The following is a 16398-nucleotide window of genomic DNA, read 5'->3' as shown; positions in this document are numbered from 1 at the left end:
AATAAAATTAGGCGATTCGACTTTTGTTGCAAGTGTTCTCTCTTCGAAACGCGAGCACGTAATGTACCGAAAGATCGAGTTCGAGCATATGTAAATACATGTTTTTACATAAATGATATATTGCACAAAATATATGTGATAAAGATATAAGAAATTATTCTAGAATACAATCTTAGTTTAAAAATTTAAAATTTTTAATTACAGTTAAAATCCTTTGAAACCAGACAACCTTATACGTACTTTTCACATATTATTTTCTTTATCTTTTCGCTGATTTAAATTTGCACTTTATAAAAAGAATTTGAATAATGTTTTAAGGAGAAGATAAAATTACATAGTCATTAATTGCATAAAACGCGACGGAAATAAGAATTTATTCTAAAAATCAATTTTAATTTAAATTTTAAATAGACTGCTTTATATAAATTCATGTTACTTAGATCCTAAATATTAATCATGGATATTTACCCTTAGCAATCTGAATATTTTGAGAACCACAAAAAAAATTAACTAATAATAATTATTGAACGTTTTTTCTGCATGCCAAAAGTTATTAATAAACATTAGCTACTAACAGCTAATGTTTATTAATGACTTTATTATTAACTATGTGCCATTTACGAAAACATAACGTAATGCAGGAATAATTTTAAAGTAATGATATTTCAAAGCGGAAGAAATTTAAATGCAACTGCGCAGGCTTCCAGATGGTCGCGGTCAAATTTATCATAACAATTTTAAAGGAGTCAATAAAATGAGTTTCCTATCGGTACACATATATCACGCGCATTAGCTACATTTAATAAGACACGCAGTCTTCCGAGTGATTTAGTGCCACATTTATTAGCCATATCGGATAGAAATTCTCATGAAAGTAACACAAACCGCATTGCATTTTATTAAAGCTAATAATTTAGTGATCGAGAGCTTCATAAAATGCTAATGTGTACATCGAATTACCCTAATTATCGATTAGTAAATAACCTTAATAAAAAAGAAGAAAAAAACAAGAATCTTTTTCTGCAGACACTGCAGACACTGCAGAAAAATAATAAATACAGATTTTCTTTCGGTAAATTAAACTCGAGCCGAAAGATTGTTTTCAATTAAAAAAAGTCTTATCAAAATAAAAAATATGCCAAAAACATAAAGAAATCTTCGAAAGTAATGTTAATAATTCTTAAAAATAGAAGTTAAATAATTGTTTTATGATACACAATAAATAGAATCGTACTTTTGAAGGCGTCATCGTTACAGACATACGAGTATGTAGAATGTGAAAGATGTAATTTGTTTGGCAATATTTATACTCGAGCCAAGAGCTTGTAATAAGAAAATGCAGGTTTCTGCACGCGAACGTAGTTTATTTTCCTATTTTCAATATTTTAACAATAAACGCGTTTCGTACCACGGTAAATATTCAATATTACAAAATAGCGAATATTTGAAAGGCAGAAGAGAATTAAATGATTATATTAAAACTGTACAAAGTTGCAACAATTAATATAACAGAGACTATCAATTCTACTTATGTCAATTTCTCTCTTTTCACGTCATATGCAACATATAGAAGAGATAATAAGTCAATTATAATACTAACATACAAAAGCATTCATATCTTTGAAACGGTATATCTTTAAACCTTTGACCTATGTTCATTAAGGTCTTTTTTGTTCATTATGGTATGTACATACTATTATATAAATACTGAATGGTTTTATTTAATTAATAATTTATGATAATTTGTTGTATATTGATATTATTAGAAGATATTAAATTTTTTTACACGATACTAACTTCATGTAAAAATTAAGAAAGGAAACAATATTAAGCATCTTATTTTTATTTAAAATCAATAACCGTTAATTAGTTATTATATTTTTTTTTAAATAAAATTTTTATAGAAAGTCTCGAAAATTGATTTTATAGCAACAGAGACATATGAAGGTTTATATCTAAAAATTTATATAAAAAAAAAGAAGAATCAATCGGCAATACTCATACTTTCATTATACTCTTAATAATTTGAGCTCTCACTTTAATTCCCGATTTCAATATATCACAATGGCAGTTAGAACACTTAGAAACTCATATTGAATTTCGTATTCAAGCGATTAGCATAGCCGCATCAATATCAAATGAGATTGCAATCAAAGAAATCTTCGAAAACAATAGTACGCTGTTCTTTTACATCGCTACACACCTAGGCAACAATGCAAGGCCGGCATTCGCATGTATGATATTATTACTTTGGTTCAATTGTACGTCATTGCGTACAATTCAATTATGACTTGGCATAATTATTCGACCGATAATTGTTTGCTGGGAAGTGTTGTACGCAACCTTATGATTCTCAGATTTTGAGATAAAGAATGGTGAAAGAGAAGTATTAACTCGTCATATCTTTGTATGTTTGACTCATTGTATTTTTTCAAATTATGAGTTTATTTTTATGGAGATTATACTATCTTTCGAGTGAAAATTTTATTACTCAACATATTGCGTGACTTATATATTGTTGCAAAATTATTACAGAAGCAATCAAGAACGATTTCATTACATGAAAATATTGTAGTAATATAAGATCGAGAAGATTTGAGTTACTAATTTAATTATATTATTAATCCTAATACCAGCAGGTCTATTCTGTAACTCTCAATGCAAATTTCGTTATCATTATAACGCTACTGCGCAGCTCTTTTATTATGATAAAAAAGCGTTATAATGATAACGAAATTTGCGTTAAGAGTTACAGAATATAGGTCTGCTGGTCTCGGTCTTATTTCAAATAAATTTATTTAAAATATACTTATATATAAAATAAAGAAAAAATCGAAAATTGTTTAGTATTTGTTATTTTAAATAACTTTTTCTGACCTATTTCTTATTTAATATTTTTTAAATAAGTTATTGGAACTTATTTTATATTTTTTAAATAAGTCGTATTAATTATTTTACCGGGTCCTGCCTAACACCTATGTATCCTATCGAGACATGGTCGAGATTAATAAGGTTGCTAATTATTTGACACAATTATATCAAAGTAATTATTATTCCACGACGGGAAGATTTTTTTCTATCCTCTTTATCATCCGTATTATTCTGTTAATATTAATAAAGAAAATTATGGGGAATTTTTATACATTTTACTTAATTTATTCAGCTCGAAGATTTAACATAAATTTACATATAATTAATTAGCACCTGATGCAATTTACGCGAGGATACGCTGACACCTTCATGTTTCGTGATCCGTGAAATATTAATTCCAAAAATTAAAAGCCATGTTTTTTCTTATAGGAATAAATTAAAAATAATATCTCGATGTGATTATGCGCTAGATAATCAGTGCCTGAAAAACTGGCGTTGAAAAATTATATCCGTTATAATAGATAAGCTCTTATATCCGTTATAATATATAACCTCTGTCACTATAATAAGGCTTGATAGAATATATAAGCAGAATAATATTCACAAATGACGTAACAAATCTTGGCAGATGTTACGTGAATAGAGAACGTATGGCAAATATTATCGAAAAACACTTAAGATAAGCTGAAATCATAAATTAAAAGAATGTGCAAAACAGTGTAATAAAATAAAACATTGTTCATTTTATTATATTTTACCATAATTTATTTACTTTATCATATTTTACCACAATTTGTTTATTTTATCATATTTTACCATAAATATTTTACCATACTTTACACTATAATTATTTTAAATATATGTATTTTAAAACTTTTGTTGCCAAATTTATTATTTGTATAGCAAACGCTAATTATTACTTTTTTTTGGAACTGAGATGATAGTAGCGCGCTTTTATTCTGCAAAGACGAGTTCAAAGCTGTATTCGAATCTTGCGGAAACGAGTACTTTTACTGTGGAGAAGGCAGTTCGAAATAATGGCATACAGCAAAGAAGTGCAATGCGTGATCACTCAGAGAGTGTGCGGTTCACTCGCGGATTAACGTGCGAGATATCGCCTCACCCTTCGACACTGTCGATGCGTACACGTGTGTAACAAACTTAATTAACTAAACGCACGTGAGCCGTATCGGCTGACTGGTTTTTTTGTGAATGGAACCGTGAGAGAAGTACGAACGCCGGTACGAATGGCCGCGCTCTTATACCCACGTAATAACCATGATCCGACGAATCCAGTGGTTCTCACAGCGGAAGGTGTAAGCTGGTTTCCGGAAGTACGACGACCTCCTGGCGTCTAGTTGCTCCGCGAGAGGCAAAGGACCCTCTCGTCTCTGATTACGAACATTAGAAATTAGCGGCGCGGAGCTCTGCGTTCGGCGAAGCAGGTAAAACTTATCTCGCAAGGTTTTTTGTGGGAAATCGCGACATGTGACAGATCAAACCGGTCATAAAGTCGAGTTCTTGATGTGTGTCCGCGTGAAATGCCGGATCGGGTGGTAGCCAGTTAAATGGTATTTGGTCCATTGATTGACACAGAAGCCTCCTTTATCAAGCGTCATCGAGTCGTGTATGATATATATGGAGCAGACTTTCAAAATGCGTTTTGTCTAAAATTTATAATTTTCAAAAAACGAGAAAGAAAGCCATAAGGAAACCACTGTGCCTTACACAAAATATCAATTTGCCAATCAATAAGATGTAAAATGTTAAACAAAATTGCTAAACAATTTTTTAATAATGTTAAACAAATGCATTTTGTTTGTTTCTAAGTTAAAGGACATAACACACATCAAATGTTTCGATTTTTTCAGTATATAAATTGAAGCTGAAAAAATGCTTTTTGAACATTCCAAAGTAGCTTATAATATGTGCAATGTCTTTCATTATTGAACACTACGTCATCTCTAACTCAAAAAATCATATTTTGGACAAAATGCATTTTGAAAGTCTGCTCTTCATATGTATTTTCAAGAGTACTTCCCCTGGAAACTAAATCTCTCACGTGATATGTGGCAATTTCTGCACGGGAACTTCATTCATCTTAAGAGGAATGTCGTATACGCGTGTATACATGGATAGGAAAATGCGTGCATATAGAGTTAAATAAATATTGTGTATTATCTAATACATATATATATATATTTGCAGTGGAAATATTAGTCACGCGTCTTGAATGCGCACGCAACAGCACATTTCAATATTTTATAATCCTTTACGGTCTTATGATTTTAAATCCTATATACTCATTAAGCCATTAATATATCGTGGTTAAAAAGAAGAAAATATAAAGAAAACGCAAAATCGAATTTATAGAATTTGAATCATGACTAAAATTATTTTAATTGGATTCAAAATTTGCTAATATACCGTTAATCATCGAACTATTATATTTTTTATAGTTTTTAAATAAATTAGATATAAAACAATTTGTTGACTCCTTTGTCAGTCACGGTCTGGCGATCAGTCATGCTTCATCGAATCTTCGATAAAGATCGTATACCGGTACATTATCATATTTTAATGCTACTGAAATATTTGCCAAACTTGATGTCATTATTATTGTTACATAGATTATTTGCTGCAATTTTACACACATAATATATTCATGACACATTAAATATAATCAGCAACTCCTTTTTTTATGTAAAATTAAAGTAAAAAGAGTCATATATAAAACATTAAATAAAAGACAGCCAAATTATAGCGTGGCAAATTTAATTAATGCTCAATTCGACTTTATTTCCATATTAAATTGTTTATCCGAATACTCCGACTCAAAAAATAATTAACGTTTTTTAGGTATCGTAATTGAGTTAACTCAAATGACGTAACGCAGTACTTTTCAATCTAAATTTTTGGGAGTGAAATTTCATTCCCATGAAATTTTCACTCTCAGAAAGTGAAGAATTTTCAATTTATGTGGAGAGTAAATAATTTCACTCTCCGAAGGGAGAGATTAAAATTTCACTCTGATAAATGTTAATTAAGTTTAGCCTCTCTACATCTAATCTAAAAATTATTAGGCTCATTCGATGTATTTTTGCACCAAACGAATGAATATGGCAGAAAAATGTATTGCTCTGTCTCGCGAAGCGAGATATTAATCATTAAAGTTGACTTTTTAAGTTAGATTAAGAAATTCACTCCTAATGGAGTGAAGTAAAGTTCACTCCTTGTCGGACTGGCGTAACTATATCACTCTTTGGGAATGAAATTTCACCCCCAAAAATTTAGAGTGAAGAGTAGTGCGTTACGTCATTCGAGTTAACTCAATTATGATACCTAAAAAACGTTAATTCTTCTTTTGAGTCAGAGTATTCGGATAAACAATTTAATATGGAAATAAAGTTGAATTGAGTATTAATTAAATCACTTTTCTTGGAGTGAAATTTCACTCCCAAAAATTTAGAGCGTTGGTTCATGATTTTTAAACAAAAAATATTTCAAGATGTTGGCGACTCGTTAAAAAGGCGACAGATGGTTAAAAAAAAAAAGAGAATATGCTCGACGTAACGCGTGCTAACAGCAGCGATCGGGCCGTTTGTAAAACCGAATTCTAATTTTTTTTTGAGAATGTCGATTAATGCGTGACGAAGTGATTTTGTAATTCAAAGAGAGTTACATGGCTTGCGCCACTATCTTCTTCGATTTTTAACAGGATGAATTACGCTCATAGAACTCGAGTGTTGACGAACTTAAAAAACAAATCATCATGAGCAACTCAGGCAAGGATTTATCTTCCTTTTTCGACACAAGATCGCCTACGACACGAGAACGTAGGCGATCTCTTTTATATACGGCATCTAAGAATCTGTACACGCACGAGATTCGACTATGGCTTGCAAGACCTGTTTTCGTGATTACCTCGTCTTAAGGAATCTTGCCAGCACGCGTGTCCGCCAGGAATAGAAACACAGGCAGTCTTTGTCTGTCTGCGTTCGAAAGCAGAAGGATTCTTCAGCAACTTCCGTGGCTTTCTGTGGTTTAGCCGATTGATCGGTAAGTGGAACATGTTCTTACGTGAATGTTCTGTAACGACGTGATTCACGTTAACTGAAGTTTCCATGATGCATTAACCACAAAAAGAACAACGACGACTGTTTAAAGAGCAAGAAGGAATATGCATTTTATATAGAGATCATTTTAGAATGTAATTTTGTACTTAAACTAGATTTTAAATATAATTTCACATGCTTCTGTATAAATGTGGACTTTAAATATGATTTTGTGTTAAAATTCACCTTGAAAAAGATAGTTGTTCTCGCTTTAATTCTTTATACTTTGAATCTTAAATTTGTTACATTTTCGCGAAATTATCAGTATTGTCGAAAGAATTGTTTATTAATATCATTAAAATGTTTTCAAAAAATCATCGGAAAATATCACAAATTATATAATTTGTGCATCCCGAGTTTGAGTCAAGCAACCGGTTTCTATAATATCCGATATAATATTCGGAGAATAATCTAAGGCGTCATTTATCATGATCATTGTAATTACGATTATATACGTGAGAACTGTCTATCATAAGGAGTGTCGCAAAATAGTCTCGAAGCGTGGGATTTGATGTATCTACTGTACAATTTTCTTGGCTATCAGTGTAGAGTCGTAATCAACGTCTTGAAGTTTCTCACATATTATCGTGATTAACAGGTAAAGATAAGATTAAAGCTAATATATTTAACGATTATATACTTTTTAATTACCGTATAGCTTTCATAGGTTTTGAAAGAAATAAAAAAAATTTGTAAATAACGAAATTATATAGATGAGACTTAAATTATTCATCATTTATTTGTACGCAATATATTCTATTAAGTTATTAATATTAACGACATACATATACATTATTTTAATAGCTGTGTAATACATTCAATTAATTATTATTGAGTTATGACAGTATAGATACGATCTAATATCTGATGTATACATATAGAAATGTGAGGATTTTCGGTTTGTAAAAAAAGAAAATCGTTAGTTGTTTTTTTAGGAAACGACGATGCTGTCCCTCATCATATGTTTGCTACCTCTAGCGGCAAGTATACCTGTAGAAGTTGGAAAAATCAATGAAACTTCAAAGAATTTGATCGTGAACATCGAAAACAATATCCTGAAAGACGTTCAATTTATTGGAAATTTTAATCATACGGAATTGAATTTATCAAGTCTTCCGGATCTTCATGCGCTGGAGAAAAATGCCTTTGATAATGTGCTTGATGTGGAGTCTCTCATACTTACCAACAATTCTTTGACTTCTCTGCCGGATTTCGTCTTCTCTAATCTGACAAAATTGAAGAGCTTATCGTTGTCGGATAATCAAATATCAAATGTCCGAAATCTTTTTGTCGGTTTGGAGAATCTGCAGTTGTTGGATATATCTCGCAATCCTATCAGACATTTTGGAAGGGGCCACCTGTTTGGCCTCACCAAATCCGTTAAAATTCTCACTAATGGAAATATTCTCTGGAGCATCAGCACAGGCGTATTCGCTAATTCCTTCCTTAAAGACACCGAGGAGATAAAGCGACTGGCAGCAATGCAAAATCAGGAAAATCCCGTAAAGGAGCAGAAAATCGACAAAAATAAGGTAGCTACGGAATCACAGGATCGAAAGTTCGTTGAACCTGTTACCGGAAATACTCGACTGAAAATTTGCAAGTCTGATGGTATCGTGACATCATTGGAAATTCTTCTGAAGGACGAAGAACTTGTTGACGGATGTGTCGAGGTGCCAATTGATACCGTGAGGAAAGTGAATCTCGCTGAGCTGGGTATCAAAGGTTTCCAGGAAGATTGGTATCGATTACAATCTCTGCCGATCATCTTCTTGGATCTGTCGAACAATGAAATCACCGAGATCACGAAGGAGACGTTGAATAATCTGCCGTCAAGTCTGATATATGTAAACTTACAAGGGAATAAAATACGCAGGATCTGGAGTCAAGTGATCGAGAACGATCACCTGAATATACTCAACTTGAAGAACAATTTGATCGAGGAGATCGAGGAAGGTGCGTTTGCCAAGACGCATCTATTTGAATTGTATCTCTCTGGTAATCAACTGAAGAGTCTGAATTTTGTCTTCAGTCTGCCGAATGCCCTAACCACGTTTCTTGCTAACGGAAATCACATAATCTCTATTCCCGATGGCGTGTTCTCCAAGTTCTTCCGTTTGAACTACTTATGTCTCGATGACAACAAAATCGAAACGTTGCAGAACGACGTCTTTCAAGGTTTGACGTTCTTGTTAACGTTAACATTGGCGAGGAATGATATAAAGACGATTGAACCGAACGCTTTCAAAGGCTTGATAATGCTGGAGACACTTGATCTTCGCCACAATTCTATACGTGATCTTCAGAAGGGTACTTTTGCCGAGTTGACTGATCTGACGCAGTTGAATCTCGCCAATAACAAGATCTCCAAGATCACGTTTACCGATCTAGCGCAATCCGTGGACTCCCTGTATCTCGATTATAATGAGATCGATATTCTCGAGGAAGGCAATTTCGTTCGAACTCCGACATCTACCTTATCCTTGATCGGAAATAGAATTTCTAACATAACGCGTGGTGCCTTTAACCTGCCAACTCTGAGAGATCTGTATTTGAACAACAACACTTTAACCACTATAGAGGGTGATAGCTACGAAGGCTTGAACTTGTTGAGACGTCTCTGGCTTTCGGAAAATAAAATATCCGAGATTCACAAAGGAGCTTGCAAAAATCTAGGAAGTCTTTACATTTTAGATATATCCAAGAATCCTTTCCAGAAGCTCGAAAACGGCGCTCTTCATGGTCTCAATACGGCCTTTGGCACCAGTTTGTACGTCTTCGAGAATAATTTGAAGGAGATACAAGGCGGCGTTTTCGATGATGTTTAAAATTCTCTTCTTTTAATTCAAATAATTTACATATATATTTCTTTTATTAAATAGTCTTGAAAAATAACATAAAAATTATTGGTCTTTAATTTACGAATATTCGAAAAATTTAATTCCATTAAATTATATTATAAATAAACTATTATATGAAATATACATTCATACAGATTTTATAAAAGAGCATTTTTTTTATTTTACCTAGAAATATAAATCAATGTCATAAAATTGCAACACATATATATTGAGAATACAGAATTTTTAATACTATTTTTATTTGAACGTACCAAAATATGTATGAATTTGCTAAATTAATTCTGAAAGACATTTTTGCACAATTTATCGAACAAGCGAAAGCTTATATTATCGCGATATAAATATTTTAATGCATATAACTTTTGAGCAAAAAAGTTATTTATGTTTGAAAGGCATTATACATGATATCTTTAAAAATATTACTTTTGGTTGCTTTCATATTTTTCTTAATATGTAATTATTTTTCTGCACGAAGTCTGCACTTTCAAGAAAACGAAATCATGATAAAGTGAAATTGCAAATTATCAATCAAGCATAATTTATGTAATCATTATAAACGATTATATGTCATTTGTCTTAATATGTATTAATCGAGAGCACGTTCTTCATGCGATTGCTCGACCGTTTGTAATTGTGTTAATATTCACTCGAGAAAGGCAAACAGACAGAACAATTTTCGCAAAAGTGATCGACGATTCGCTTTCACCAAATATGCATATAAATTCATGTATAAAACTGTTATAGTAGTAATAATAATAATCCGTCCATACAAGATGAAATGTGCAACTGGCTGGCCTTGACTTTCACATGAAACCTTTCAACTTCCAAGTCCATCGGACTCTCTTGAGACCCGTTTGAAGGTCGGTACGCTGTTAGAAAATTTTTCTATTTTTTTTCCACTTTGAACTACTAACGGTATATCGCGGCTGAAGCGTTGTATAAGCAAATTGAGTAATCGAACATCCTCGTAATTAGAAATTGAGGACCGGAAGATGATTTTTTTGTCCATATACATACATTATGATATTAATAAAAAAAGATGTCTTATGTATATATAATATATAAATGAATAAATATATTATTATCAGTTTGTATAAATAGAAAACTAAAAAGATATCTTGAATTTAAATAATTGATCACGTACTGGTTTAAGTGGGATCATCTTGTGGTATATACATGCGTTAGACATATAATGATCTCTGTTATTTTGAGACTGAACCAATTGAAGTCGGCTATAATTTTCAACGAGCTTGGGCCTCGACGCTGTACTATAATTTCATTGGAACTGGATAATTTCGTTTCACGCCACATCGATCGTAACAATTATGTGTGACAAAACAGGCGGCGGCGTTTCCAGCGCAAACCGGAAGTAGCTAGTCAGCGTACGTAATTACGTAACACATATTCCTTGGGTTTAATTAACTCGCGGATAAACCTTGATCACGCTCGTAAAGCGCAGCGATCCCGCCTTCCTTAAGCAGGCAAGTTCTTCTTCGTGGTGCTCGGCGGTACGATCTGACGAGTCGATTTGTTTAATTGGATCTCGAGGGGTCCGGGTTAGATCCTCCAGCAGATAGGACTCGCGTCTTTGTTGCATTTCTCACTACGATCGCACATTTACGATGATAACCGTGCACAACTAATTGGCGCGAGCTTAATGAGTCTCCGGCTTTCTTTCGTAGTCATCTTGGCTTAAAAGCCCAAATCGTTAGATATAAAAAGATACACTCGCGTCCGGTTTCCTGCTCGAATGAACTGCCAGTTACGATTTCATGGCGACTGAGGTTTTGCCAAAGAAGCGTTGGTTCTCACATACCGAGTGCTTCTCGTTCCGTAGCGAAGGTCCCGGGCAATTTTGTGGCATTGACACTGAATACTCAGTGTTCGTTATTTCCGGTTTCGCCAACGGTACTCTAAGATTGTCGATCGATGTATATGTTGATGGTATCATAATGACAGAATATATCGAGGAACCTCAATTTTACAGCTCACTAAATTTCGTCCCCGATTCGTATCAAATACTAAATTTCACGAATTGGTTTACGGGCAATACTTTAAATTGGATCGTATATGTATATGTGTGTGTGTGAAGTATTATACAAGTAATTTTATTATATTGTTAAAGTTGATTAAAGTAGTAAATATAAAAATGTTAAGTGTGTATAAATAATTAAAAATTTTATAGGTTTTTTCATTATCTATATTGAACAAATATTTATGCCATAATTTATAAAGAAGAAAATGCTTCAGAAATACCTAAATATAAAATTAAAGATAAATTCTAATGTATTATTAATATTTATAGCTGTATTACTTGTATCAATTTTAGTGACATCGCCTTATTGTCATCATTAAGCATTTTTGATAAAATAAAACTTTAAGATGGAAAAAGATAACGCAGAAAGCATATTAAGATATATATGTAAGTTTAGTAGTACGGTGTAAAAATTCAATGAATGTTGGCCAGTAGATCTTATGTCGGCTAAAAAAAAGAGGCTGCCATCGAATTTGTTAAGGTATATTTTAAGTAGGACAAAGGTACCTTGACTTGCAGCAGAAAGATCCTGGTTCGTTGGCCTACGTAGCCGCTGATGGACACTAGCATGTAACATCCAGAAAGCAATTATATGTATGTCTGTTGAACATATTGATATCTTTGTATTGCTCATCTTATGTTAGATCAAATGCAGAAACATATAATAAATAACAAACTGGTAATCTAACATTACATCATATGTACTACGTTACTTTTTATTTTAAACACTTGATTCTTTTTTATTTTGATAGTAAATGAATTCAGAAAGACTCTTTTATCTCTAATTACTGATTACATATATTTATATACACATATATATATACATATAATGCTGTAGTATCAGTACTAAGAATTATGAAAGTCTTCTTGAATTCATTTACGATCAAGATAAAAAAGAATAGGATATTTCGAAATATGAAACCAGCATAAGTATGAGATATTTATACATATATATAGATATGCAGATACTGTATAATTCTTTTCTTTATAAAATCTATTCTTTACATCGATTAAACAACTAATTATAGTTAACATAAATATAAAAGTATTTTATAAAAAAAAGGAATTAGGCCACAGATATAATGATAATCATAAGCATCAGCGTATTGTGTATAACTGCCTATAATTAGTCAGTATGTAATTAATGCTTTCTAATCATCATAGAGTGAAAGGGACGATCGTGCATTTTATGAATACGTGCATGTAATATGATATCATTGTTATTATCTGTATTTTATCCAGATTTTATTATGTAAATCACAGATAAACGATGCGATGTTATATATATGAAGCATCTATCTTGATACTTACAAAGTTGAAAGACCAGAGACCTAAACGACAATCTCAGAAGACTTTCGATACTTAATTTTTTTCTTATTGCTTATACGTTTCATAACTATCGTTTATAACCAGTCAATGTTACCTTCATACCCATACGCATCTGCATAAATTCGTCTTTTCTAGTTCTTTTTTGCATAAACCCATAAACCGCATACTCGCGGAATATAGAAAGCGGTGGTTGCTATGGTCGAAGAAATTGTGCGTAATTACTTTCAAGAATCACTCCGTATTTTTAACAGCCGCCGGCAAAGAGAGCCATTTTATCTTAACTGGTATAAGACCGGAAAATTTTTAAGCCGCTTGATTGCTTCTGCCTTCATTTAATCTAACCAGCTGATTATATGATGTAGTCATATGAAAATAAACTTGTCTTAGAAATTAAACACGTCTTAGATATTAAATATGATATTGTTACAAAAATTATTGTTTTTTATTTGCATGTACTAATATATGTCATCAATAACACCTATTATTATTGTAAATAGTATTCTAAATCTATTTATAATTTTTACAACAGACGTATTAACATATGATAATAGAATACGTTAAGAGGTCGAAACATTTATTCGGTATACTTTGAAAGAACGGGATTAACAGAACGGAACTAAGTTTTTTTCTCAGCAAGCTCTAATGCTTTTCATTTACCTACATATTTCAGGTTAGCATGCTGACAATGAGTTTATGATTATTAAAACTGCATATAGACTATATCAATATTGCTAATTTTAAAACAGAATTAATATATAACTTAGCAAAAAATAGCCATTAGCTTTTTGGCATTTTTAGATTAACATTAATTTAAAATTTATATAATTATTTTTGCTATTATTTGTTCCAATTAATATAGATAATTATATTTCTTTTATTGAATTTTCCAAAATTTATTCTTTATTTGCAGAAATTTAGATATGCAACAACACGTTAATAAGATAATATATAAAAATAATTATTAAAAGTATTTTTAACTAAAACTATTAGATTTTTTTGTAATTAACCGTTTTCCCAAATAAAATAATAAATAAAAAACAAAAAATATTGAAGTTATTATTAATTCAATAAATGATAGCAAAAAAGTTATGAATCTTTATAAGTCAAAGTCATCAAAATCACAATTTTAATTTAATCACTGATGAATGATCTTTACGTGACAAGAGATCTCGCAATCATGTCCGAAGAACCGTGAAAGTAATATAGACGATCGTAAAACTCAATTTCCATCGGAAATGTATGTAAATATGCATGTTCGTTGGCGTTCGTCAAAAATGGATTCAAGCAACCGCCTGCATACATATGTATAAGTTTCTCCAGCGGCGAGTATGTACCACCTTTAATTGGCAACCTGAATCAGTTCGCTGACTCGATAATTATCCGGCTGAGAAGAAACATCTCGTGCGTGACACCGGCGAGTTGAACTGAAGCCAGCGACCTAATCACAAAAATTAATAGCCGAACAGACGATTTACCACTCGTGATGAGCCAATTATACCGCTATGCGTGACCTGCTTTCCAAGATAATCGTTTAATAACATATCCGAGCGAAAAATTGTTCACTCATGACGTACCTATTATATATGTCAAGTGCAGTGTCTCATATGTATGTTATCTAGTTTAATAGGAGTAATGCTTATATAATTTTTTCAAAAAAAAAAAAAAAAATCTCGTACTGATTGCTAGTAAGTTCGCGTCGTGTATTTTACCAACTACGTCAGTCATGCTATTTCTTTGTCGCACATGATAATCATCTGGCGTAAGAATTTTTAATTAAACATTTTGTCGTATTATGCGCAAATAACGTGTTTCAATCGTGCACTTTAATGTACAGCAAAATTGCATTAAAAAAAATATAATTGAAGATATCGAGTATATATGATCAGAAAAGTTTGAGAACATGAGATTCGCTTCCATGTTCTATGTGCAAAGGAAGATAGCATGATCTCGCGAATACATGTGGTAATCACATAATCCGATATAGCTATTTATAAGAACCACTTTCCACTTGCGAGATACGAGGAAATGTGATTCCTTAAGTCGTAACACGATATACAACATATAATTTTAACTGGTGTCGAATTTTGTTATTACAGAAATATTACTAGCCGACTATTTTGCACAAAACTTCTTATTTAGGATAACAATAGATTCTTTTAAATGTCGGTATACCTACACTTGAAGAATTTCTCGGAAAAACTTTGCAATCATTAATTTTATAAAAAGTAACATTTTATGGGAAAAGTTATACATTGACTAAATATGTGGTGAAATCTATAGTGATAAATCCCATACAAAACAGGGAGTTATGGGCAGAAAAAATTGATTAGTAGAAGAATGCTGCTTATGCGAGAAAGTAATAGACAAGCGCAATTTCGTCCGTTTTTAACGTGATTAAATACTTAAGGTGGTTCTTTAGTAAAGTGTTGAAAATTTGGGTGCCTCACCAGGGTCCACCCAAAATTACAAATACCTGTATAATTCGAATAAAATATTAAAACTATGTGTATATATATCTTAATATTCTTAATGAAAAGTTTTAGTTCATAAAAAATAATATTACATTCTAATGTCATTTTAAAAATAAATTATACAACTAAATGTTGATAGATACATTTCATTTTTGTACAAAATATGAACAATGCAAAGAATCATTTGACACTTTCTATAAATAAATAATGATCGATTAATATTAACTTGAGCAATTTGAAAAATATTTTATAACATTATGACTTTCAAACTTGTATATTTTTTTATATTAACTTGCATAATCCCTGTAAACGCAAAATATTCTTAGAATGTTATATAAATATTATCGAAAAAATTAAAATAATATTATAATATTTCAAGAATATTTTATAATATTTTTTAATATTATGAGAATATCCTATAGATATTATATATCCACTTTAATATCCTTGGTATTATGCCTTTAATATTACTGGAATATTATTAAAATATTTATTAATATAAATTTTATATAAGTGCAATTTGCATATTTAACAATCATATAATTATAATATTATATCAAGAGTGGACATATAACCATTTATTTCAAGAATATTATTTAATAATGTATAATTTTAGTAAAATATTATTTAAATGTTACATTTAATATTCTAAGAATATGCTTAAAATAATACTTAATATTAAATAATATTATGTGTTTATAGGGATTGCGTAGAAA

General features: G+C 31.3%; 1 protein-coding gene across 3 annotated transcripts; it reads left to right on the top strand.

Moving 5' to 3' along the window:
• Positions 1 to 6861: 6861 nt before the first annotated feature.
• On the top strand, positions 6862 to 9839 carry LOC108765383 (leucine-rich repeat-containing protein 15). Of its 3 annotated transcripts, none has more exons than XM_018514067.1 (2): positions 6862 to 6930; positions 7910 to 9839. In XM_018514067.1, the coding sequence occupies exon 2, from the start codon at positions 7931 to 7933 to the stop codon at positions 9812 to 9814; it is 1884 nt and encodes a 627-aa protein (XP_018369569.1). In that variant the 5' UTR covers positions 6862 to 6930; positions 7910 to 7930; the 3' UTR covers positions 9815 to 9839. The 3 variants fall into 3 exon arrangements, with proteins under 3 accessions (XP_018369569.1, XP_018369571.1, XP_018369572.1); XM_018514069.1 differs by having other exon boundaries at positions 6862 to 6933; positions 7915 to 9839; XM_018514070.1 differs by having other exon boundaries at positions 6870 to 6930; positions 7922 to 9839.
• Positions 9840 to 16398: the final 6559 nt, after the last annotated feature.

The sequence above is a fragment of the Trachymyrmex cornetzi genome, unplaced genomic scaffold (assembly GCF_001594075.2).
Source record: "Trachymyrmex cornetzi isolate Tcor2-1 unplaced genomic scaffold, Tcor1.1 scaffold488, whole genome shotgun sequence".
Lineage (NCBI taxonomy): Eukaryota > Metazoa > Arthropoda > Insecta > Hymenoptera > Formicidae > Trachymyrmex > Trachymyrmex cornetzi.
The sequence above is the reverse complement of the archived record's forward strand: the minus strand, read 5'-3'. Positions and strand labels throughout refer to the sequence as shown.

Bases quoted from the DNA above. Each gene is read 5' to 3' on its own strand.
- LOC108765383 (XM_018514067.1), top strand. From the start codon at position 7,931: ATGCTGTCCCTCATCATATGTTTGCTACCTCTAGCGGCAAGTATACCT.